This window comes from Ochotona princeps, chromosome X, assembly GCF_030435755.1.
Source record: "Ochotona princeps isolate mOchPri1 chromosome X, mOchPri1.hap1, whole genome shotgun sequence".
Lineage (NCBI taxonomy): Eukaryota > Metazoa > Chordata > Mammalia > Lagomorpha > Ochotonidae > Ochotona > Ochotona princeps.
The window spans coordinates 30,055,654-30,082,449 of NC_080865.1; the positions used below are offsets into that span (position 1 = coordinate 30,055,654).

A 26,796-nucleotide genomic window follows, 5' to 3' on the forward strand; every position below is an offset into this window, starting at 1 on the left:
AGTGCAGAGTGTGTTGATTTAATCATGTCACTTAAACAGTAAGAAGTAAACATGGCAATGGATTATGTTTTTAAACAGGGCTACTTTCATGAAATTCAACATAATTTCCTGTCTCTCTTATAATCCAAAATAATTTTGTTGGGCTAGTTTCAGGATTCTAGCTGGTCCAATTGTTGTAGGAGCTAAAACAGAGGGTAAGAAAGTTAACTGAGCTCCTAATGTATGCCCAGCATTTGTGACAGGTGTTTTATATGTCTTATATTTGGGAAGGAAAACAAGGAGCAAAATAAAATTTCAAACCGTGTTTTAAAGTAGGCTGATTCACTCCCTATTTATGTAAATGCTCAACTTCTTTTCTGCTTAATTTTAACCTTGGTCCCACTTAATCTCTCACCACAAGGAATCTCCAGAGATTCATGTGCTTAGTTAAGACCGCTGCCTTCTTGTTTGCTGATTTCATAATTTAAGTTTGGAGAGGGAGAATCATAAAATCAGAGCATATTTCTTGGAGTAAGAGAGCTCTGAGTTCAGGGTGAGTTAGGTAATCATTCTGAGTCTTGATCTCCACATGTGCCTTCTCTGCCGGATTATTTCAAGGAGTTAAATGAAATCAAATATGTAAAATACGTGAGATATACTTGGCACACTGTAAGAATGGAATATAAGTTAACTATGGTTTCTGTCATTATAAAAGCAAAAATGGCTGCTTAAATACTATGACATACAATTTCAGAGCAAAAAATTAACAAATTTTTCCAACCATGAATCTTTAGCTTTCAATATTTAAAACTATCCTTGTGATGAGAAGATGTGTTTACATTTTCCAAGTTTTCAAATGCCAGCAATTGATACAAGTTTTATTATTAGTATATAGCATTTTAAAATCTCTCACATTCATTTTATAAAAGTCAAAATTCTGTTCCAGAAAATGTATCCTTTAAACAATTTTATTTTTCATTAGACACTAATCTCTATCTTCTTAGAACTGACTCACTGGAAATGCACAGATAAATTAGTCAACAGATGTTATATGTGTTAAGATTATATTGCAGAGGAAGGCAGTACAAACTTAGAATGGGGAAAAGCTGCTCATCTACTGAAACAGGTTCATTATTCCAGTGCCTAAATTCTTATGCTTTTGGACAAGAAATTTAAGTCAGGACAATCACTTTGTGCAATTTCCACTAATGAGAACAGAAAATCATCAAAACTGCCATACTGTGGAATTGTCCATTACCAGCACTATTATCAGGGGCCAACTATATATGCATATTCTTTAAAATTTCATCATCTTTCACTTTATTTACACAATGGGCTCATTGAAGAAACATCATGACTTTAATTTTCAGTGTTTGGGAGACTCGGTAAACTGTCACAAATGTCTGTGTATTTCAAAACAAACTGAAATGGCATTTGCCTTCAGATCAGAATCATTTAGAAAAAAAAATCTTTTCACAATTTTCTTCTTTAACCAGGGCATGCAAAAGCAAATTAAATTAAATGGTCTTAACAGAAAATACTTGTTCACTGTAGAATTAGCTACAAATAGATTTATTTTCAAAAAAAACCCACATTTGTTTCAAATGAGGATTATTGCCAATCATATTATTTTAATTCCTTTTTTTTTAGGCACCACAGTTTGGCAGAGAGTGAGGGGAACCAGGTGAGCAATTGAGATATTAAAAAAAAACCAGTCCAAATGAAAAGTATATCATTTTCATTTTCTAAATGTAAGGTTAAATAGACAAACAAGTCCTTGAAAATCTACCAACGGCACAGAATGTATTGTCCTTCACTCCTGTGTAAAGGGATTTGTGATACTCATGAGTTCAGAAAGTTTTAGAAATGTATTTAAGTATAATAGTTTTAAAACTAAAACTGCAGTCCTCTATTGGGAAGAACAGATTTAATTCAGAATTTAAAAAATAAACAAAAAATTCCACCAGACAGTAATGAACAATGTTAATAGAGAAATGAATGTATGCGATTGAAAACATACCTACTAGGTAATGAAATAATTTATGAAATTCCTAAAAGTTATTCCAGGAAGTCAATAGGCATCGTTACTTTAATTTCTATTCAAAACTGCTTTCTCAGATCATGTAATACACACTGTTATGCTGTTCTGTCCATACACAAATAACATCAAAACTTAACCAACACTGATATTTCCCCATGTTCTGTTAAAGCCATGATTTATATTTCAATAAATAATGAAAAAGAATATATTTTTTAAAAAGCTGTTAAATTTATTTTGTGCACAAACATTTCATTTAATTGAGATTTTTTTAAGGTTTTAGCAAATTTTTAAATAAGTTCCTCCCACTGACTCTTAAGTTAATTATACATACCACAGTCTGATGATTAACTTGAATCACTTCATCACCAGCATGGATTTTCTTACACCGATCTGCAGGTGACTGAATTCAATATAAAAGAAATGATAAAAATAGATTTTAATCAGGCATCTTTAGTCATTAAATACTATCAAAAGTCATCTCCCTAAATTAGACTTAAAATTATAAATGGTTTTTAATGTTGAATATACTACTTATATTCTGAGAGTAGCTAAAAACGGAACTAGAATTTAAAGATAATAGGTATTTATGTTATGAAGGAATAACATACTTCTGAGTTTACTGGAGAGCAATTATTCTATGTTCTAACAGAAAAGTGCTTCAAAAATATATTTCAAAACATGATCATTTTTATTTTGACCCTTTATAATAATCTAAATAATTCACATTCATGTTAGTAAATCAGTATCTTCACATATGTGCATAAAGCTTTCAGGCCTAACAATTAAATTGCTAATGTACTTCTCCAGTAATATTGCCAATTTTGAATAAAGTAGAAAAACAATTCAAACTATGGGCAACAATTAGCTCAAAATCGCATCATATAACATTCTTTAGTTATCAAAACATGTGACGTCTGATGTTTCATACAGTGTAATACACCTTCAAAAAAAATCACACTGAGTGAAAAAAAATGCCAACACTTCTATAGGATACAGCGATTCCACCACATTTTTCTTTTCTCACAAGAAGACAAAAAATCCAGAACAACCTGGAAATCAAAAGTTCACTAGTTTTAAGAAGTGTTTAGTAGAACAAAATGAGATTATTCACAGGAAATGAATTCAAAATATTATTCATTATTTTTCTCCTGTGACTACTGATCATTGATCAGCTATATTTTTAAGCATTTTAATACAACATTATGCTTTTGAAGTTGTGAATATATAGAAAATGTGCTTTTACAAAAAAATGTTATTTATGAAATAAATGAAGTGATATCACTAGCATTAATTGATAGTTAAAAATATGATGGGAGAATCTAAAAAGTAAAATGCTACTCTTAAGACTCAGGTACAGGATTATTTTAAAAGTGAGTTTATTTTTATTCACTTCCAATTTCTAATTACTTTAAAAACAAATGAATCTTTAAGCAACACAGTTTGAAAAGTCACAAGAAATTATTCGCCATTGTCCAGTACTCATGTTAAAAGTAGTATTTCATGTTCTAATTATCGAAGCAATAACATAAGTGCATCGTTAAGGGGACAGACAGATCTAGCTAAGATGTGAACTTACTAACATAACAAGAAAACAATGTTTTTACTCCACAGTAGCTACTGGAGGTAGTCATCCTGCCAAATAAGGTCAGTGCTATGTAATAATCCTGAAGAATGTAAATCATTATTTAATACAGCTGTAACTGTAGTCTGTCCCAGTGCTAACTAGTCCACAACAGATTTCTAAAGAAAAGCATAGAAGAAAAATAGCAAATCAATGGCTTTAGGAAAATATAAAAAAGATGACAGTACACAAAGAAACAAACAACTTTTTGTACTGGCACAATAAAACAGAGAATAAGTTAGATAAATTATAGTGTTCTGGTCTTAGGCAGTTAGGTCAGGTTCATGAGCTTGGAAGTCATCCTCCTAGACCCAAGTAATCCATCATGCCCACCTGTGAGTCAAATGAGGCTCATCTGTCATCACCTGGAACCTGAGAAAGGGTGGTGTTGCACTGTTGCATAACCACCCCCCTTGCAAGCCCCCATAAAGGCCCATGATAGGGAGGAGGTTTTTGGCCACGCCAGCACCTGCTTGCTCTCTGGCTTCCCACGAACAGCCTCTGAGGACAGGTAGCCCCTGAGCATGGCCCCTGTGTGTCTGTATTCCTCATATTTTGTCCATCAGTTGGGCAGCACAGTAGAGGTGCTAATGCTAAGATACTGTGTTTCTAATTTTTACTTTCAAGAATCCCAGAAGAGGTGAGGCTTAGTAGTAATGGAATGTGGACAGAGAAGCCAGGAAAAGGTGAATGTTTACAGCTTTCTAAGTGTGTCCAGGTTGTTTACTGCATGTCTCTTAGGATAATTTGTATTTTTGGGGAAGCTGGAACATAGGTGTTTAGTCTCACAGATGGACTTCATGGTGATGACCATTTGTTCCTCTCAGGGTTTTGATTTATATTAGATTGTCATGTGGACTTGTCATTTGCTCATTTCTAGTGGGCCCTGACATCACCAAGCTTGACTAAGACTCCTTAATACAACCTAGACTTGTCTGGTGTGATCTCTCTAGCACACTGCAACAATATATTTTTAGCATTGAAAAGGATCCTAATGTTTTTTTTTTTATCCAATAACTCACCAACTTTAGTGAAACAATCTACTAAGATTGAAAATAGATCTAATCATGAATGACTACGGTACCAGTAACAGCAAAAACATTTCAAGAAAAAAAACAAAAGATAAACTAATAAATGGTTTAATCTGATTTATTCCAACAATCTTTTTATTATACACTTATCAATTTGATTGAGCAGAAATGGCATTTGACAAGGTAGTAACGGTAAAACTTGAGACAGTCACATCCCATACTGGAGTGCCCGGGTGTTGGTTTTGACTCCATATCCAACTTCAGCTTAAGAGGCAGTGGTGCTGGTTAAAGTACCCGAATTGGGAATGCTGGATTGGTTTTCTGGCTCTGGGCTTTGGTCTGGCCAAATGTGAGGAGTCAGATGGGCTAATAGGCAGCATGGACTCTGGTCCCTGGTGAAGTTACTTTTGGAAATGTAAAATCTTGCTTCTCCCAGTTTTTACACTTCCTAGGGCACATTCTCCCTAGCTTTGTGCCTTAGTCCCCTTGAGGGAAAATAAAGGGACAAAATCAGAATATCAGTTCACATCACTTAGCGTTGCTGTCATGACAAAAGCAAGGAGACATAGCCCTATTAACCCCATATCTGAGTTACTGTCCAAGAGATGGTGCCTGAGTTTTCAGTTTATCGTCAGGATGGGAGAAGGAAGCCACAAGTCACACCTTTGGATGTCCTTTTTGTTCTGAAGAAGGTGCTAGACATTGCTGCCAATTATGAATGAGTCCCCCCTTTTTTCTTCTACCCTTATATTTTAATGCATTCTAATAAGGCACATATACAATATACAAGGTGATAAAGTTTATTTACCAGGTAAGGAAATCAGACACAATTGGATAGTGTGGGCCAGGAAGAGAAAATGTGACAGAGGCGCTTCTACTTTACATTCTACCTCATTGGAAAGAGAGACACTCTGTTCATTTGCCAGGCTTCTTTTGAGCTTGGGAAGGGGAGTGGTCAGCTAATAGGGGAGGTGCATTCTCCAGAAGGGGTCATTTGATTCACAAGTGGATGGATAGGATTACAGGGCTTGTGGGAGTTGTAGCTTCCAACTCTAGCTATGGAATTGTCCTGTCAGAGGGACTAGTAACAATTATACTGCCATTAAGCTGCAGAACTGGTTGTAGGACTATATGCCTAGGGACTTTTGAGCCACCGCTTATGATTCTCAAGCCTGAACAAGCCTCAGAAACAGCTGTTAAAAGAGAATCTCTTTGGAGAATCAAGATGGCGGAACAGGGTAAGGACACATTTAAACGGACGGAAAAACATTTAATCAGGATGAAGCAGAGAGGACACATTCCAGGAAATAGGAGAGGACAAAACAACAGCAGAGGGGTACCTGGAGACTGACCGACACAGGAAAGCAGCAGACACAATGGTGTGGTGTTGCAGTGGCTGATAATCCAGCAGCATTCAGCAAACAGCGATCTGAACTCCACCAGCAGCCAGAACACTACCAGCAACCAGGTGGGAAGGGACTTTAACTGGGAGCTTGGGAGGTAAACCCAGACAAAGAACTGTCCATCCTGCTGGTCCATTTGATTTGACCAGGAGCAGAGACAGAGCAGCAGATCCCAGATGGGCAGTGTGAGAACAGGGTGGATTACACAGCCCAGTCAGCCCCCTAGAGCTGAACTGGGCACCATTTTGCGTAAGGAGCCAATGGCAAGGGAAAGAACTGAGCATATGCTGAGCTGGGAGTGAACTCATTTCTGACTCAGTGAACTGCAGCAACGTGGCATTCCACCCAAGACAGGTCAGGGTAGCCCTAAGACCTGACGGCCAGGATATCAAGAATTCTAGTAGTGGTACATCAGGCACCATTTTGTACACTGTGGCAATAGCTTTAGGACTGCAGGGGACAACAGTGAACTGTGCATGTGCTGAGCTCGCGAGAACTCACTGAGCTCCGTGGATTGGACTGGTCCCACAGGAAAATAATACCGACTGTGGCATTGTATGGGTCAAAATAGGTTCGTGTGGCACCAACACCTAACGTCTAACAGGTTCCGACAAGATCAGCGCCACCAACAACCTACTTATATAGGACACCTGAAATTTCATTGTAGACCTGTGGGTGACACAGCTTAGAAACCTGCCCCAAGGAGAAGACTCTGATAACCAGAAGTACGATGATCAAGGGCAAAAGAAGAGACAAAGGCACAATGAATATTACTGAAAACTCCCCTGCAAAGGAGCAAAACCCTATGCCAACCTCAGAGTTAACTGAAGAAGACATCGAGAAAATGGGGCACACAGAATTCATAAAACTCATTTTAAAGCTTCTGATCAAAAATGAGAAGCACATACAAGAGTTCAAAGAATTTAAGGAAGCAATAAAGCAAATCAAGGCTGAAATATCAGAAATCAAGAACACAGTAGAGCAAATTAAAAGTACAATGGAGAGTCTCCAAAATAGAATGAAGCAAGCAGAAGAAAGAATCTCAGAATTGGAAGATATTTCCTGTCATCAGGGGGAAGCAAACAAAAAGCTGGAAGCAGAGCTGGATCAGGCCAAAAAAAAAAGTATTCAAGAATTGAAAGACACTATTAAGAGGCCAAATATTAAGAGTTATGGGAGTCCCAGAAGGTGCAGAAAGAGAAGCTGAGTTTGCAAATGTATTTAATGAAATAATAAAGGAAAATTTCCCTCATCTAGAGAAAGAATTGGGAAACAAGATCCAGGAGGGGCACAGAACTCCCAACAGCCTTGATCAAAAGTGATCTTCACCAAGACACATGATCATTAAGCTGTCTTCAATTGAACATAAAGAAAAGATCCTTAAATGTGCACGTGAAAAAAATCAATTGACCTATAAAGGGATGCCAATTAAACTCACAGGAGATCTCTCACAGGAAACTCTACAGGCAAGAAGAGAACAGAGTGACATAGTCCAGATTCGAAAAGAAAAAAAATTGTCGGCCTAGGAGAACATATCCAGCAAAGCTTTCTTTTGTCTTTGAAAATGAAAGAAAATTCTTCCACAGTAAAGAAAAGTTACAAGAATTTGCCTCTTCCAACCCTGCCCTACAAATGCTACTTCAAGATGTTCTCTTGACAGAGAAGAGGAATAGCACCTACCAAAACCAAAGGCAAATGGGAAGAACATCCCAGTAAAATGACAACAGAAGACTAAACCAATGAATAACCCATTCCTAAAATGACAGGACCAAAGTACCATCCATACATATTAACCCTGAATGTAAATGGCTTAAGCTCAAACAAACATCATAGATTAGCAGACTGGATTAAAAAACAAAACATCTATTTGTTGTCTAGAAGAGACACACTTCACCAACAAAAATCAGCGGAAACTATATTGCATGGGTTTTGTTGTTTTCTGTTAGTTTCCTCTCTTCAAAATACTTTCTTCTGATTAAATCATTCAATGACTCGTAGATCACACAGTAGTATAATTTTCTGCAAGAAGGTTCTTGATTTTCATTTCTTCAGCTACACGTTAGGCATTTAGCAGAATGTTATTTAACTTCATAGTGTTGTTAATTTCTTTTTTCTCCCTGATGTTGATTTTGTTTTGTGGCTCTTCATTTAAGGGGATGTATAGTAGCTGTGTAATGGAGACTGTCATATCTAGTAACATGTCATTTAACTTCAGGGTGTTGTAAATTTCCTCTTTTCTTTGTATTGTTGATTTTGTATTACGGTTTTTCATTTGAGGGGATGTACAGTAGCTGTGAAATGGAAACTAACATCCAGATTGAGGATACAATGTAGTATACATTTCTACTTCCAGACAAAGATGGACTTACAATGACACTGTTCACTATATCTTGACAATAGGATGCTGGACTCTCTGCCATTGTCCATGCCCGCAATGATGGACATATGACTGTGCATGAAGAACTATACTTTAGTAATGATATAGAGGAACTAGGTGGGGGGAGAGGATTGGAGAGGGGATAAGGGAAATGCCAGTAGCCTATGGAACTGTATCATAAAATGATAATATAAAAAAAGAGAATCTTTTACTAAGAAACAGACTGGTTCCTAGAATTTTTGATTCACTAGGACTAGGGCAGAGTTTGAGAATTTGCACAGGAACAAATTTCTCAAAGGAGAGTTACATGGCTTATCCAGGCACCTTGATGTGAAAACTACTCAGCCATACCATGGTGCACTTCTACTTAAGTTAGATCAATTATACTGCAAGTATTGAGAAAGACTGATTTCTCCCATGAGTTGAGTAACATTAAACCTCTTGAAATAATCTGACAGTTGGATTCTTTCAGATACCACAATAAGTTGTCCTGAAGCAGAAGACACTAAACAAAGACAAATATTTGGCTGTGAACAGAAAATAAGTAACTAGTCATTCTAAACTAAATAAAATGATTGGAATTCTGATTAAAACAGCACATAAAAATTTAGTGTATCTTTTCGGATATATCTTTCATCTGCTCATATGGTAAGATGTCAACCTCAGTCATGTAAGATGTTTAAGTTATTACTAATAAGTGGGGAAAAATCACACATCAAACTTTGAAATGTTGCAATACTTACGTTTTCTGTGGTGCCAGTAATTACATGGAGGCCATCATACGTTGATTTGATATACATACCCTAAGAGAAAGACAGCATCAGAAAAAAGTGAACCAACTGGAATATTTTCAAGTACATTATAACCTCATTATAACCTCTATCAAATTAAAATTGCCATATGCCCCAGGAATGAATCCATGATTTAATAATTCTGTCTTTAAATTGCTAAGAAGTTACAATTTGAATGTTCTAGTTTCGAAAGTTTATCCAAAGAAGCTTGCATTCAATTTAAATAAATACTTTAAACTGAGAACATATCCCAGAAGCCACAAACTCTGTATTTTACCAGTGTTGCAAAATACTTATAGGGGAAAACAACTTACATTTGACGCATGATATAATAAAAATTAAGATACTACAGAGACACTTCACCTAAAACTAAAACCAGCAGAGCAATTAAATACTATTAGTACAGACTGTTTTCTATTTAGTAATATCCTATATCTCTATCTTCAGTTCTTATTAATAGAATTTAAAAATTACACCCAGTTATCTCTATAGTCATAAATAAAGGGCAATATGTGGCAATTTCTTTCCCCCAAAAAAGAGGACAAAGTAGGTCTTATATTTAAATAAGACTATTTTAGGAAAAGCCTCATAAAACTTTAAAAGTTATCTGGGAAAACCTGAAATTGTACCAATTATAGCAGCAAATTTTGGCAAATGAAACTTTAAATTTTGGATCACAATAGAATTTTAAAGAAATAACATCGGAATAAAGGATCCATATTTTAAATACTAGAAAATTTAAGAAGAAAGAAAAAAATGTGATTAATTTCACAATATTGACTTTTTAAGAATTTTAATTAGCTTCAAGTCTAAAACATCTTTGACAATAACCAACAGTATCAATGCAGAAAAAGCATACATATAACAGTTGGAAAGAAGACAATTACCGTAAGAATATCTTTACATTAAATACTTAAATACTTGAATATATATCTGATTTCATTTTACACAAAAGATAAAGTAACAGTGAAGGCTAGTTGGATTTAATTCCAAATAGTTATTTTAGTGATGTTATATGTCCAAAATATTATCAGTTCCAATAATGGCTGAGTCTGGGATTGTAAAGCAAAATGGAATGGATACAATTTTAACAGATGACAATTTATATGTGAACTTTGGTTTCTTAAGTGAAACTTCATCACTTTTGTGAAACAAATTATCATTAAAACTGCAAACAGAAACAACTTAGCAAATTTGCCAGTAATTTATCATTATAGGTTCATGGTAATATTCAAGCTTCTTCACTACTGACAGTTATAAATACCTACTTACTTTCCAGTTAACACTTATCTCATTTTTTTTAACAGAACTTAAATTCTATTATAAAACACATAAGAGGACAGTATCCTCACAAATATTTCCCCCCAGTGAAAAATAAGACTATATCAAGTTAATAAAGAAACCTGAAATATATTTGTAAGAGATCAATTACTACAGTTTATTTTTATTTTTCACATAGTATTATGAGAAATAGAAAAAAACTGTGAAATAAAGAATACATATCGCTTGAACATATAAAATAATTTTCCACTATTGTCTGTTATCACTAACATTCATTTGTTATGATAAGTCAGGGACTGTTTAGAATATTTTACATTATATCACAACAGGTTGAAACTGATACAGAGAGGACAAGGAGCCTGTGACAGGCGGGTGAAGCCAGATTTCAAGACTGGGTAGTCTCACTTCAGTGTCTACTCTGAATCACAAGGTTCATGATTTATGGATTTCTTAAAAGTTAGGAGAGGTTAATTAATTAATTTTTCTACTTGGAACATACTAGTTGGCATCTCTGTATACTGAAGTCAAACACCCTTGAACATGTACTCTAGATGAGCACATACGTAGTAGAAAAATATAGCTAAAAATATCTGGACTTAATATTTTACAAATTTATTTTAATCACACCTTTCCTACAGTTGTAAACAGAAGTTGATTATATTTCTTTCTATATTTTTCAACATTGCAGCACTACTTATGAATTAAAGGTTTTAAATGATTACACAAATGGTTAATATTATAACCATAAGTAGCATTATAAGAAATGACAAGTATCATTATATTCCTAGAGTTGTATCTAAGAACTATATAGAATCTATTCACTGCATTAATACACATTTATATGAGAATTCTTATGGATTCTTATGTAATTATCATGAATTTTCTATAACTCTTAGAATCTAATGTATTAGCACACAGCTTTAAGCAAAAATTTAAAACGAAGTAATTGTTGTAAAACTGCACAGAAAAGGTACTATAGATACCGGGATAATAAAAAATCATACAAATGCAACAACTGGGGAAGTAACACAAGGAGTCTCCAGATCTTTTATGAAACTGTGTACTGTGAAAAAAAAAAAAAAACTTTACATGGGAGCCTGGCACAATGGTCAACTGGCTAAATCCTCACCATGTACACCTGGGATCCCACAGGAGCGCTAGCTTGTGCCCTACTGCCTATTTCCCATCCAGCTCCCTACCTGTACCCTGGGAAAGCAGTAGAGAATGGCCCAAAGCCTTGGGACCCTGCACTCATTTGGTAGACCTAGAAGAGGTTCCTGGCTTTGGGTCAGCTCAGTTCTGGCCACTCACTTGGGAAGTGAAACAATGGACAGAAGACTTTTTTTTCTGTCTCTCCTTCTCTCTGTAAATCTGCCTTTCCAATAAAATAAATAAATCTTTAAAAAACAAAAATTGCATGTATTTCAAAATGTTTTGCACCGAATAAACTTTTAATTCCATTTTCTCACAATCTTTTTAAACTAGCCTCATATTTGTATGTAGTATTCCATAAGAACGAACACATTTTATTTTATGTAACATTTTCATTTCTGTCCTTAATAATTTGCTTATAACTGTCTTTGTCATTCCTCTTAAATCCTCTAGGCACCATTAAAAGGGAAGAAATCAGTTTTATGGATGATTTTCAAACGAATCATCTCCCATGTAATGAGGAATGTATAGAAACACATGATTAGTTCTTCATCTGTTAGAAATGGTCAAATGGCAGGAAGGCATGTAATTCACAAGCATTTTTTTGGAAACTGAGACAAATACAGTCTTCTATTTTATCATAACCTTCATCCCTCTCGCTCTCTTTTTTTTCCTTTTTAAACAACTAAGTCTAGAGCTGACATGAATAGCTCCCTTTCTTCTGTTTGGCTTGCTAAAATGACATTTGCTTCATTCTTGTCTCCAAATGTTAGTTAATCAACTAAACCCAAAGCAACCTCACAATCAAGTTGGTATCATAAAGCATTTTAGGAGAGAGTCCAAGTAGAAAATAGGAAAAGAGCTCTCTGAAGCCAAAAGGCTTTCCTTCAAAGATGTTCTGTCCTTCCCCTCTATTTAACCCACCTCTCGACTCTTGATCGAGTATTGATTTGTTCCAACAACCCTCAGTTTCTTTCTTTTAATTTTCTGCTAATTACTGTTGAAAAACATTTTAAAAATAAGTTTCATACAGTTTGATCATAACGAAGCATGTTCTCATCATTCGTTACAACAAACGAAACTAGAGGTAAAAGGCATGGGAGAAAATTGGTATTGGGAATCAAAATGAAGTTGGGTAAAGTTAATGGTTCTTGATGTTCTACAGTATAGTAGGGGTGCCTATCATTTATGACAATGCATCAGATTTGGGTTAAAAACTGAACCAGACGACCCACTGGGTTCCAAACAGAGAAAAACCAATGCAATGAAAGGCTGGTTTTTTGGTACGATCAGTTTCCAATATACATACATGCTTAGTACACTGTAACCCATATACATTATATATGAGCCTAAAACTTTGTATAAAAATTAAAAATAACCATCTGAGAGTGGACCCTCACATTTATTTCAAATGTAACTAAGCTTAAAGTGATTAAATTTTAAATAGCTCATTCAAATAGCCCACTCAAACTCTAGTGTTTTCCCCTTTGGCATGAACAACAAGAAACAATTTTATACTTAACTCAATATATTAATTCAACATTTTAGTTTTTTCTTACCCTACCTTTGAAATACTGACTCCATGAAGTTTTTTTTTCAATTATACTTTACATAGGTGAATTTCCCTCTGTAGTTTCATTTTCAACATTATTTTCCTACATTTCTCACACCTTAGTTTAACAATTCCAAATTTGAATTTGGGAAAATGGAAAAAGCTTTGCTCACATACACTTCAAGTAGAATTATTTTGACTCAAACCTTGTTTACTATCTATCTGATATAGAGCAAGTTGGAAAAGATCTGTAATTCCATTTTCTCACTTGTAAAATTAGAAAATCAATACCTACTCTACAGAGTTGTAAGAAAAATACCTGGCAAATGATAGAATCAATTTCTTTCTTTTCTTATAGTTCTCCCAGACTATGGAAGTAAATCTTGTTCTTAGCATTTTAAACTCATGAGTGTTTCAAATAACAGACTCAGCTCCACATCCTTTAAATAAAAAAAAAAAATCTGTCCAAAATTATATATTCATAGAAAAATCAAGATTACATAAAGTTGATTTATTAGCATTACCTAGATTCACTTGTCATGGTTAGTTCATGACTGGATCTACATTGGGTATGAATCAGTATGTTTTCTCAGAATAATACCATCTTAAGAACAACAGTATTATAATGCCAGGAGGTTTAGGAATGATCTACTCCCATTCTCCCATATGCTACTTATGAGATGATTAATACCAAAGAAGTTAAATTTACTTCCTTTACCAAGATCACTTTCATAATTGTATTTTACTTAGGTGACTTATATCTAGCCATTAGGATTTCTGCTTTAATATTACATAGTATTAGTTCTCAATTTTCTACTTGATATGCCATGTTTAGACAACTTTCTTTTCTTCATAATTACTAAAAGAGGAGATGCAGAAAGGAAAAAAATCTTTGATCTAATAGGTTGCAGAGTTTTTAAAAAGAATAAGACAGGCAATCAAAATTAATACAGTATTCTCCTATATCCAGTGGATGCCTGAAACCACAGATAGTACCAAACCCTACATATAGTATTATTTTTTCTATATATACATGTCTATTATAAAGTTCAACTTAGAAACCAGGCAAAGAAGATATTAATAATAAGTGACAAAAATAACAATTACAATAATATGGTATAATAAAAGTTGTATGAATGTTGTATGCGTGAAGTCTCTTACTGCCCTTTCATTTTTTTTATCTAAAGGAAGCACCATATTTCTTCTCTGGCCTATGTAAATTGTCAGCACCATTGCTTCTGTGTTTACTAACTAAAATAAAGGTTTCTTCAACATAAGCCCTATGATATCACAATTACTGTAAATACAGAGATAGCTGCTAAGTTACTAACGGGCAAGTAACATTACACACACAGCAGGAATGTGTTAGGCAAAGCAATGACTTGTGTTCTGGGTAGAAGATCATGGGACAGCATGAGATTTCATTAGGGTACTCAAGATGGCATGTAATTTAAAACTTATGAATTACTTCTTTCTGGAATTTTCCATTTAATATTATTAGATTCTTCTTGATCATGGTTAGTATCACTGTAGAAAGTAAAACCATAGAAAAGGGGGGGACTAATGTAGCAAGATTTTAAAATCATAAATATTATTTTCAATAAGATTATAAATGTTAGAAGTGCTAAAAAGTAAAGTCACTGACAAGTTATAACGATGACATGTAACCCTCTTACTATATATGATATAATCATTTTCAAAAAAGTACACAAAAAAGCCACAAAAGCATGAGGAACTATGAATATGCAGTAGTAATTTAATAAATAGCAGGAGAAAAGTCACATTGTACAGAATAGTTTGTCTGAAACTGAAAAATCATTGGTGTGGAATGAAGGGTTTGCCTTCAAAAGTCGTTTATATATATTGAGAAAAAGTAAAGTCACATAAAAAGTCAAATCTGTTTTTAGATTTTTAAAATATATTAACTGAATTCAATTACTAATGCTAGTTTCCAATATTCCTATTTCCCAAAATATCACTAATTGCAAAAAGCTAGCAACATGTACTGGTGTAGTAAGTATGATGTTCTCTATGCAGTTTCTTGTCTTTTTTTTTTTTTTTTTTTTTGGTCTCTCATCAAATGTCAGTTTTACATAATTTCTTTCTACAGGGTTTTCTTAAAAAAAAAAAAAAAAACCAAAAAACCAACTCTCCCTTGTGTTAAAAACAGAGCCAATATACTTTATAATCAGGTGAACAGATTATAAAAGATGGTTATCTTCATTATTATGTAATAAAAATACATCGAATAGATGTTAGTTCAGCATTGCCAATATTCACCTAAAAACCATGAGTTACAATCAATATCATTTTTATTTAGCTTACCCACTGCAGGGGAAGGAAGATCTATTTAAACCAGAACAGAGTAATGTAAAACAACAAAACACCTACTTTCATGCAGTTAACACTGTGGGTGTTTATCGTAAAATTCTTTAAAAAACATGTGGTTATTTGGCGCCAAGGGTAGGAGAGAGAGAGAACGAGAAAAGAAACAGCTTATTTCCATTCTCCAGCTCAAAGTTCACTCCCCAAATGCCTGCAAGAGTTCCAAGCTGGGAAGTCAATCCAGGCTTCCCACATAGGTGGTAGGATCCTAGTGAGCTGAACCATCATTATTGTCACTCAATGACCACAATAGCAGGAAGCTGGCATCAGAAATTAGAAGTATTTAACCCAGGGACTCTGATCTGGTTCATCCCATAAAACTGTTAAGCAATACATTCAAAGCAAAACAATTATTAACTTATCAAATTAAACAGGATAAGTCAGAAATCAACATTTTCAATTTTCCTTCATTGGCATTCATAATTTCTTACCATGACAGACTTTTACTGCCTTAACTCTTCTAGGAGAAAACCACCAAAATGCTCAGTGTCTGCTGAAATGCATACATTTCCGTATTTGGACAGCTGTCTGCTGATGGATGGTACTTTTAATAAATATAGTAGCTCTTACCAGCCCTTCACTTGGTTTGATGTTTGCAAGCTGAATCACTTCCAGGTGAGCAGACTGTGAAACCAGAGGATCTGATGACAGGGATATGATATGGTCACAAACTCCAGAAAGAGTTTTACACTGGAAACAAACAAAAAAAAGAAAGAAAGAAAAGCAGTTATAAACACATGCTATAAGTAAAATACAAACCATCGCTTGCTGCACGTTTTTACAAATGTAAAATAACCTGGCATTCTATTCTGCAAAATCTGTATAAACAGTTTGGCATTATGGCACAGTGGGTTATGTTACTACATGGAATGCTAGCATCCCATATTTGAGTACTAGTTCAAGTCCCAAGTACTCCACTTCAGATCCAACTTCCTGCTAATGCTCCTGAAAAGGTAGCAGCAGATGGCTCAAAGACTTGGGTCTCTGCCACTCATGCTGGAGATCTGGCTGAGTTCTTGGCACCCAACTTCCTACTGGCCTAGACATGGCTGTTGTGGCCATTTCGGGAATAAATCAGAAGATGGAAGATTGTTCTATTGGCCAGTTTTTCAAATAAACAAGTCTTAAAAAATTTGTGCAAAATTATTTTCAGATAAAAGAATGAACACATTCACACAGCAAAAGTGAATTATATTTATGGCTATAAGTACATAGTCTTTAAAAAGTTTAGCAAAAAATTGCATGCTTTGAAAAACAAATGCATGAATTTTCAAATGTATTTGAACCTAAATAAATCCATCTTTTAATTTCATTTTTGACAAACCCTTTTGGACTATCCTTGTATGGTAGAATACTCATTAAAGTTTCATTATGTGCTACTCATATTTCTTTTATCATACCTAAAATGATTGTCTCTGAACAATCTTACTAATTTGAGAATCTCTTGAGAGTCATCAAGTTGAACTGAATTAATATGAAAAAAATGTTTATGCCTTTAAGGAATAGGAAAGTTAAGAAAAAAATTGACCATTGTCCAGAAAGATAAATCTTCTACAGTTACTTAGTGAACTCTTCCTATGTATCTGTCTAGACTTTTCCCTTCAAATTATATTTTCCTATCTCTTACAGACAAATTTTGGTACTTCCTTGGTCTTGCTTTTGTAGCATTCTATGAACAATATGAAACTGTATGACAGATATCTTATTCTGAACCCCTATGAAGCATAAACTATGCTCAACTCATCTGTTTTCTTCTCTTCGTCCTAACGCCAGCTATCTATACCAGGCAGAGAGAATATAGAACATTAAAGGCAATCAATTAGTGTGAGTTAAATGTGAAGAGGAAATGAGTTAAAAAATAGCTTGACTAAGGACAGAAATCTAGTGCTTTAGTCAACTAAGCCCATTCATTCTTATAGAAAATGATAGATTTAAAATATACTTTATATCCTTAAAGATATGGTTAATAGTTGGACATAGCAATATCTTGAAGAAAGTAGGATAGAAACTCAGCACAGAGTTGCCTTGAAATATGCTGGCCTGGGCCCGGCGGCTTGGCCTAGCGGCTAAAGTCCTCGCCTTGAACGCCACGGGATCCCATATGGGCACTGGTTCTAATCCCGGCAGCTCCACTTCCCATCCAGCTCCCTGCTTGTGGCCTGGGAAAGCAGTCGAGGACGGCCCAAGGATTTGGGACCCTGCACCTGCGTGGGAGACCCGGAAGAGGTTCCAGGCTCCCAGCATCGGATCGGCGCAGCATCGCCCGTTGCGGCTCACTTGGGGAGTGAATCATCGGACGGAAGATCTTCCTCTCTGTCTCTCTTCCTCTCTCTGTATATCTGACTTTGTAATAAAAATAAATCTTTAAAAAAAAAAAAAGAAATATGCTGGCCTTCCAATGCTTCACAGAAGTACATTGTACATACTGAAACCTACCTTTTATTCTTTAAGAAGTTTTTAACCTCTACTTTAGGGGGAGTTATTATTCTGCAACAATCAAGACGTTACCTGCTATCACCAACATGTTCTGTGATCACTGCATTGGTATACTTTAAGGGAGACAGTTTCCTTTACCTGGTCAGGATAGTCTCTATTTACTGAATTGTCCTTGTTCCATGACCTCAGTCTTTGCAGATCTAAGCTTCTCTTACTCACAGACATTGCTAGACTAAACTTTCTGTCATCACATTTGTGCTTTCCACATCTGCTTCTCAAGGCCATGCTTTTACTTGTGGTTATCATCCCCTCAAAGACACATAATAGCCATACAATACCATTACTCATGGAAAGAACAAAGGCTTCACCTGAAGACATTTGTGGGAAATTACCACATTGCCAACACCTTTTGTGTCTGTAATTATGCTATTCTGTATCCTTGAAGCTGTTTGCTCAGGGATAAAATGAAATAACATGATAGTGTATTAATGAGTCCAATATAACTCCTACCCCAAAACACTAAATAAATGTTTACTTTTCTCCTATTGTGTTCTCTACCTTCAGTGGGTTCAGGCCTTCCTCATGGGACGAGTTACTTAATTATTCTTAATTTCATAACCTTACTAATCATCTTACGATGATCAATAGTCACAATGGCCAATCCAGCTAAACTGTCATGATGGGGATTTCATATATCTTTTCTTTCTTTGATGTTAGCATCTCGACATTTTCTTACATGATGAAGGTTTTTGTCCTCAAGAGCCTCTATGCAACGTACCAACAGGAAGACCACTTTCCCAAAATAGGAAACCCAATAGGTCCATTTTTTATGAATATGACCTGTACAGTCACAAAAGGACCTACACTGTGTTTTATAGCCTGCTGTTGCTGCTGCTACCTTGGAATTCCTAATTGTTTTTGAACAAGTGGCTTGGTATTTACACCTTGTTCTGGGCCTAACAAAATATGTAGCTTCTCTTGGGAACCCATTTTCTGTGTGTATGGGTGCTTTACTTTCTTGAAAATATTCATAAGCAGTCATAAAGGATAGCACAAATGACAGCACATATAAAAAACTGGTTGCATTTTAAATTTTTATATTTGATAGGAAGAAAGATACTTTAAATCTTCTATTTTCTAGTTGGCCAAGTTTTCATTCTCAATTTCTCTGTATCTCAATGTAAGAGATCACATAATGAATTCTAAAGGGTATTTATACAGGATTCTTGGAAAGCATGTTAATATAAAGGTTACAAATATCAATATGTTAAAATGAATCTTTTGTGGTTCCTACAATTGAAGAATATGTCAAAAGTGTTCAATGTATAAATAAATCAGGAAGTAAGTGATGTATATACATGGCTTGAGGTGCATAAATGACAAAATTCATGGTCTCATCCAACACACAGTAGTGAGCAATAGTGGCCCACTGATTCAAATATTGTAGAATTTCAAAGTGAAGCAGAAGGAAGAAAGGCAAAATTCTAGACAATAGATATTTTGGTACAAAGAAAATACCAACTAAATCCACCACATTAAGTTGTAAAGCATGTTTTCAGACTATTTTGGAGTAATTATATTTGCCAAATGCCTGCTATGTGGTGGTTGCTGCTGGGAATATAAAAGGTGAACAAAACATTGACTTTACCAGAAAAGCTATCAGGATTTAACAGATTAAAGATCTTGAGAAAAAACAGAAATAATTAGAAAAGAAACTTCATTATAACTTTGCTGCCTGCTTTAGAGATAATGTACTGGAACCTTTCATTGTAGCATTTGGGCACTTAACTAAACATGCCATTGGAAATGGTATAAAATAGCTTTGCTGTATATGCTAATTCTATACTCATTGCTGCATCATACATCAAGCCACTGCAGGTAACTCACATTAAGCATCCTGCAAACGTTCCAGGGAAGTTCTTTCACAATAATACTGTGGTAAAAAGCAAATTTGGCCAGTCTTTTTCATTCAGTGAAATCATGTGAGGTGTTTGCATTGTTATCTTAAAACATAGTATGATTTGTTACTATATAAATGTATTACTATAGGATCAAAACCTATAATATAGCAAGAAAAATAATTTATAACCCAATATCATTATCAATTGATATAATAGGTAGAGCACCTGCCATATGTCTAGCATAATGCTAAATACTTCCAACTCACTATCTCATTTATCCTTATATAAACTTCCTGAAGTAGTTCATTATCACAGGCAGCTAAACAGATGAAACAACAAGGCTGAAGAACAAGGTCAGTGACTCAACAGAAGGACTTGAATTCTTAATCACTATTGTGTACCTCTATTTAAATCCTTAGGTCTCAATTTTTGTTTTGATCAAAATCATTTTGTATTGTTTAAAATCTTATCCGTGTTAGATGAATGTTACATAACATGTTTAAGGAGAATTAAGATAGCACAATAGGGTAAGGACATGTTTAAACAGAGAAACATGAAGCAGAGGGCACATTCCAGAAAATAGGAGAGGACAGATGAGCAGCAGAGGGATACCTGGAGACTGATGGATACAGGAATGCAGCAGAGACAACGGGGTGCTGCTGCAATGACAATACATTGCAGCAGCATTCAACCAGTGGTGATCCGAACTGCACTGGTGGCCGGAACTCAACCAGCAACTAGGTGGGAAGGGGAGTTCACTGGGAACTCAGGAGGTGAACCCAGACAAATAACTGCTCGTCCTGCTGGTTTGTCTGATTTGATCAGGAGCAGAGACAGAGCAGCAAATTACAAACAGGTAATGTGGGAATAGGGTGGATTTCATAGCCCAGACCCCTCAGTAGAGTCGAACTAGGTGCCATCTTGTGTAGGTAAGCAAAGGCTACGTGACAGGACTGTGCATGCAGTGGATCCATTTCAGGATCAGTGAATTGTGACGACATGGCTTCCTTCAGGTTCCAGTCAAAATAGGTCTGGGTAGACCCCAGACCTAACAGCCAGCAGATCAAGAACTCCATGAGTGGCACATCAGGTGCCATTTTATATGGGTTGGCAAAGACTTTGAGACTGGAGGGACAACAGTGAACTGCACATGCACTGAGCTGGGAGCAAACTCACTTCCAGCTCAGTGCATTGCACTGGTCCCACATCGAAAATAATACCGACTTTGGCATCTTATGACTCAAACTAGGTCTATGTGTCCTCAGACCTAACAGCCAGCAGGATCCAGCAAGATCAGCACCACCAACAATCCAGTTATTAAGGACACCTGGTGTCTCCCTAATCCTGGGAACTGCTAGAATTGCAAATGGGAGAAAGGCTGTACAGACAACGGTGCATCCTCAGCACAGCATCACAGGAGGGGCAGAGTGCAGAGGAAGGAGCTGGGTTTACAGAGATAATGGTGGAAGTATAACATAAAAGCCCAGATCTGAAAGTCGCTGCAAACAAAAAATCATTTACCAACCACAATCAATAAAATTAAATGGCAGCTCTGTTGGTGACAGAGCTTAGAAACCTGCCCCAAGGAGAAGAATCTGCTAACCAGAAATACAATGACCAAGAGCAAAAGAAGAGACAGAGGCAAAATGAATACTACTGAAGACTCCCCTGGAAAGGAGCAAAAGCCTTTGCCAATCTCAGAGTTAACTGAAGAATACATTGAGAAAATGAGGGATACAGAATTCAGAAACTCATTATAAAGCTTCTTGACTACTACATGCACATAAAGGAGTTCAAGGGATTTAAGGATTATGTCACAGGAAATAGCAACACTGAAACAAAATCAAGCCAAATTATTGGAAATGAAGGATGCAATAGCACAAATTAAAAATTCAGTGGAAAGTCTCAACAGAATGAATGAGGCAGAAGAAAGAATCTCAGATTTGGAAGATATTTCTTGTCACAACGGGGAAAAAAAATAAAAAAAACTGGAAGCAGAGTTGGTTCAAGCTAAAAAAAAAGTATTCAAAAATTAAGAAACATTATTAAAAGGCCAAATCTAAGAGTTTTGGGAGTTCCAGAAGATGCAAAAAGAGAAGCTGGGGTTAAACATGCATCTAATGATATAATATGGGAAAATTTCCCTGATCTGGAGAAAGAATTAGCAAACAATATCCAGTAGGTGCACAGAATATTATACAACACATACATATAATTAATTTCCACATACTATCCTACAGGTATGTGCAGTATTTATGTCTGTTAAACAGACATTAAAAAACAATTAAAAATTGCATGTTCCAAACTTTTTTCATCCCTCCCTCCAAAATGAACTTAAAAATATCTGTAAAATCCTTTAACCTTTGCCATTGGGCAAATATTAATTATGTGATAGTAATCTGTCATATTAACTGGTCTCAATCACATTTTAAACAAGTGGTTATACACTAGGGATCAGGGATTTTGGGATCCACCTTAGAATGTTATCAAGCACAGATGCTGAGTATCATTACTGTCTTTCAGATGTACAGTTTGCAAATATTTTTTCCTATTTCTTAGGCTGTCTTATCACTTTTAAAAGCCCCTTTGTCTATTTTTGTTGTCTGTATATTTTCTATTGTTGCTTCCTGTGATTTTGGGGTTAATATGTAAGGTAACAATCATCAAACAGCAACAATATAAGTTTTTCTTTTCCAATTTGGATGCCCTTCATTTCTTTCTCATGTCCAATCACTGTGGCTAGTCTTCTAGCACTACATTGGACAAGAGTCGTTAAAGTGGGCATCCTTGTCCTCTCGTTCAGCTTTCCTGCATTATGAGTTAGCTGCTTACATATAATATATATATATATATATATATATATATATATATATATATAAATTTATATTTTGAAGTACTTTCCTTCGATATATATTTATAGCTTTTATCATGAAGGGATGTTGGATTTTATCAAATACCATCCCAACATCTACTGGGATGATCATACAATGTTTGTCCTTCATTCTCCTGATGTGGTGCACGATTCCTACTGATTTCTGTATGTTGATACAACCTTGGATCCCTAGGAATAATCCTATTTGAATCCTGAATCAAACTTGCTAAGGTGTACATGTCCAGGAATTTTATTCTCATTTCTGATAGTTAAGTCCTGAAACCAGAACAAACTATCACAAAATCTCCATTCTATTTTCCTGCTGGTTTATTCATTTATTGGTGGATCCCAATACAGAGATCACCTACTAGAGGACATGCAACTTTCCAGGCTTAAGGATCTATCCATTGCTTAACTAAAATGTAGCTTATCAGAATGATGATTTGATTTAGGGTGGGTATTTGCCCTAACACTTGTGATGCCAGTTAGGATGTGTGCATCTCATATTGGGATACCTGGGTTTGAGTTCAAGCTGAACTTGATTTCAGCTTCTTGCTAACATGCACCTATGTGGCAGCAGGGATGGCTCTCATCATTTGACCCCTGCCACTTAAGTGGAGACCTAGGTTGAGTTCCTAGCTAACACCTGTGGCCTAGCCAACTCTTAAGCTGCTGTGGATATTTGGGAATCAAATATGCACAAGCTATTTTTTCCCATTTTGTCTGTCTCCCTCTGCTACCCCATGTCAATGTTTCTTTGCCTCTGGAGTAAATTAAAAAAAATAATTTCACTTTATATTCGAATACAAGTAACAGTTTTGAAGTACTTCATTGTTTATCATTGGAAGAGCCCCTGGAAAAATCAAAATTCAGGCACTACATACACATGCTTTATGACAAAATATGGACCAAACGGGAGACCTGGGAGCAGTCTTCACCAGTTAAGGAATTTGAAAGTTCTATGCATGGGATTGTCTACTTAACAGGTAAGTGTACTGTGTTAGTTGTGCATGTTGCAAGCACCAATATTTATTCTTTCGTGCTTATTCTCTAGTAATGGAATGTGAGCTTAAAATATTTCTTTTACAGTGAGAGCACAATGTTGTGTTTTGGTCAGTAGAGGGCACTGGAGGGACACAGTAAGGCGGGGGGACAGTAGGCTTTTCTAGGTTCTATTGGTCTGCTTATTTTCTCTTTCTATAGAAAGAGCTCTCCATCAGCGGCACACATGTATGAGGAATTTGGTGGTGCTCTGACTCAGCCATGTAGTGCCTCACTGACTCTGCAGCCTGGGTTTAGGGGAAAATCTTGAACCTATCTCATCACCCTCTTCAGGTATCTTACCCATAGCAGTACCTCAGTTTGCAGTGTTTACTTCCACTAGCGTAATTTACATTCTGAAAGGCTGTTTCCTGTTAGCTTTGTACACATGGGCTAGCTCTTGCCTAGGTAACCTCATATCCCTAGCCTTGGGAAGATGTTGAATCCTAACATGTGCTAATGTGAATGCTGAGTCTCAGTCCTAGGGCATGATTTTAGATTCTCTTTACATCATTATGAGTACTTTCCTGTCATAGTTTAATAAGTCTTTATAACAAACACTCCCTGTTTACATTACTATATGGTTTCTGTCTCCAAACCGATTCAACTATCTTGTAAAAAATCAATACATTTGCAGTGACTACCACTGCACTTTAAAAAAAAAAAAAAAACTACACTATCCTTGAAAACATATGGAATGGTTAAATAATAATCCACTGTTTTAAATTGGTGTTAAGATAAACAGTCCTCTGATTCATCACTCTTGTGGTCATACTGCCTTTTTTTAAAAAGATTTATTTTATTTTCATTGCAAAGTCAGATATACAGAGAGGACGAGAGACAGAGAGGAAGATCTTCTGTCCAATGATTGACTCTCCAAGTAGCCTCAATGGCCGGAACTGAGCCGATCTGAAGCCAGGAGCCAGGAACTTCTTCCAGGCCTCTCGCGTGGGTGCAGGTTCCCAAGGCTTTGGGCCGTCCTCGACTGCTTTCCCAGGCCACAGTCAGGGAGCTGGATGGGAAGTAGGGCTACTGGGATTAGAACCGGTGCCCATATAGGATCCTGGGACACACAAAGTGAGGACTTTAGCAGCTAGGCTACTGGGCCGGGCCCTGCCTTTTTTTTTTTTTTTTTAATAAGTATGTGGTTTTAACCAAAGACGTATGGTTTTTTTAACCTTAGAAATCACAGGTGTGCCATTCTCCTAACTTAATCAGAAAGACTAATCTAACTTATTCTCAGATGGCAAACTGAGAATGGAGCCAGGGTATCAAGTCATCGAACCCTCAGACTGTGTCCTGACTTGACTCTACAACAAAAATGAATGGAGTATACTCTCAGGATCTGAATATGCAACATTTTCCAAGGCATAGCATATTGAATAAATACAGTGTTAACAAGAAAAACCATAGCCAGTCTCCCTTACGTCCTTATATATTGTCTACCTAAATCATAACAAGAAGGATTATTTTAATTGCTCACATTGGCCATCTTTCCTTTGCTATATACACATTTTCCCTTGGTCCAGGGAAGACAAAGATTCTGTATTTCTATTATATTTTATCTGGATTTGTCCTTTCTTCTTTCCTGTATGGGACACTGCTTATGAAGAAGTTAACTTATAGTTAAAATAATCACCAATGCAATTAGCCAACAAAATATGAAAGTCCAAACATAATCTAATACTCAAGAAACCAACAACTCTTTTAGTAATATCGCATCCTTCTTTTGGTTGACTACAGAGACTGAAGGAGTAGAAGCAGCAAGGGTCACATGAACTGAAAACATAAATATGCATCTTCTAAAAAATGATTTGAAATGCAAAGAAAGAGAGAGAGAGAGAGAAAGAGAGAAACAAGCCAGCACAAGTACAAAAGTACAAAGGCTGATGATAGCCAGGGCTGGCCATGTGGAAGCCAGGAGAGGAGAGATAAGACAAGATAACATCTATTCGTAACAGTTAAAAGGTAAGTTTAACACGAAAAATAAAAGAATAGGTATTCATTGTATTTGTAATTTACAATACAAATTTTGTTAATACAAAACAAATGGCATATATCAGGCCACATTGCTAGGTAATGCATGTGAGCTTAAAACAACCTGATTTAAGCACCCTGATGTTAATGATTGTGTTTGGCTTGGGATTCCCTGACTTTATCAAAGTTGACAACTGGAGAGGAGCAGGGCTGCAGGAAGCAGGGGAAGTTTGATGAAGCATGAGGTCTGAAATGGCTTCTCTTCAAATTCAGTGGCGGTAGCGAATGGTGGGAGTGAGAAGAAAGCAGCCGCAGAACTGAAAAGAACTCCAGATTCTCTGTCGCCAATTAACCAAATAAACGGATTTGTGCAGGCAGACAGGTGGTTCTCAAAATGTCAGAGAATGCACAATCTGGGAATCAGCCTAATTGCAAGATTTCAGATCAATAGTGGTGAAATATATTATTTATCTCCAGTAAATAATCACTCAGCTATATAGTACATTTAGTACATTGTTTACCTACATTGCCTTTTGTCCTTTGTGATTATGCTGTCATCTGCTTTATTATATTTAAAGGCTAGTTCCAAGGAAATTCAAGCTGTTCAGTCTCCTTTTAGTCATTCTCACATTTCATATCAGTTTCCCTGTCTGAAACTACAAACAACTTCCTTTCCCATCAGGCTTTTAGATTCTCACAGCCTACTATTTTCTAATTTTAAGCAGAAACAACTCTCTAAATTTTAGAGATAAGTGAACAGATAATTGAATCCAAGGACTGAAAAAGTCATTTTTGACTATTGCATCATGTGTCCTATAAAATTATCTGTTAGAAGGCTTTATAAGTACCAGAATGCATACTTTTTATCATAAAATACACATTTTTATTATGAAAGCAATATTATACTTCAAAGAGTAAAAAAGCCAAATTTTACTAAGCAAATTAATCTTATAGAA

General features: G+C 35.7%; 1 protein-coding gene across 6 annotated transcripts in view; it reads right to left on the minus strand.

The window, feature by feature from the left end:
• Positions 1-26,796, minus strand: part of CNKSR2 (connector enhancer of kinase suppressor of Ras 2) — a 250,800-nt gene that overhangs the window by 128,085 nt on the left and 95,919 nt on the right. For all 6 annotated transcript variants that reach the window (XM_058658816.1, XM_058658815.1, XM_058658814.1 and 3 more), the window contains exons 6-8: positions 16,184-16,303; positions 9,196-9,255; positions 2,352-2,420 (exon numbers count right to left, since the gene is read on the minus strand). In XM_058658816.1, the coding sequence (XP_058514799.1) occupies positions 2,352-2,420; positions 9,196-9,255; positions 16,184-16,303 (249 nt within the window). The remainder of the gene's footprint in view (positions 1-2,351; positions 2,421-9,195; positions 9,256-16,183; positions 16,304-26,796) is intronic.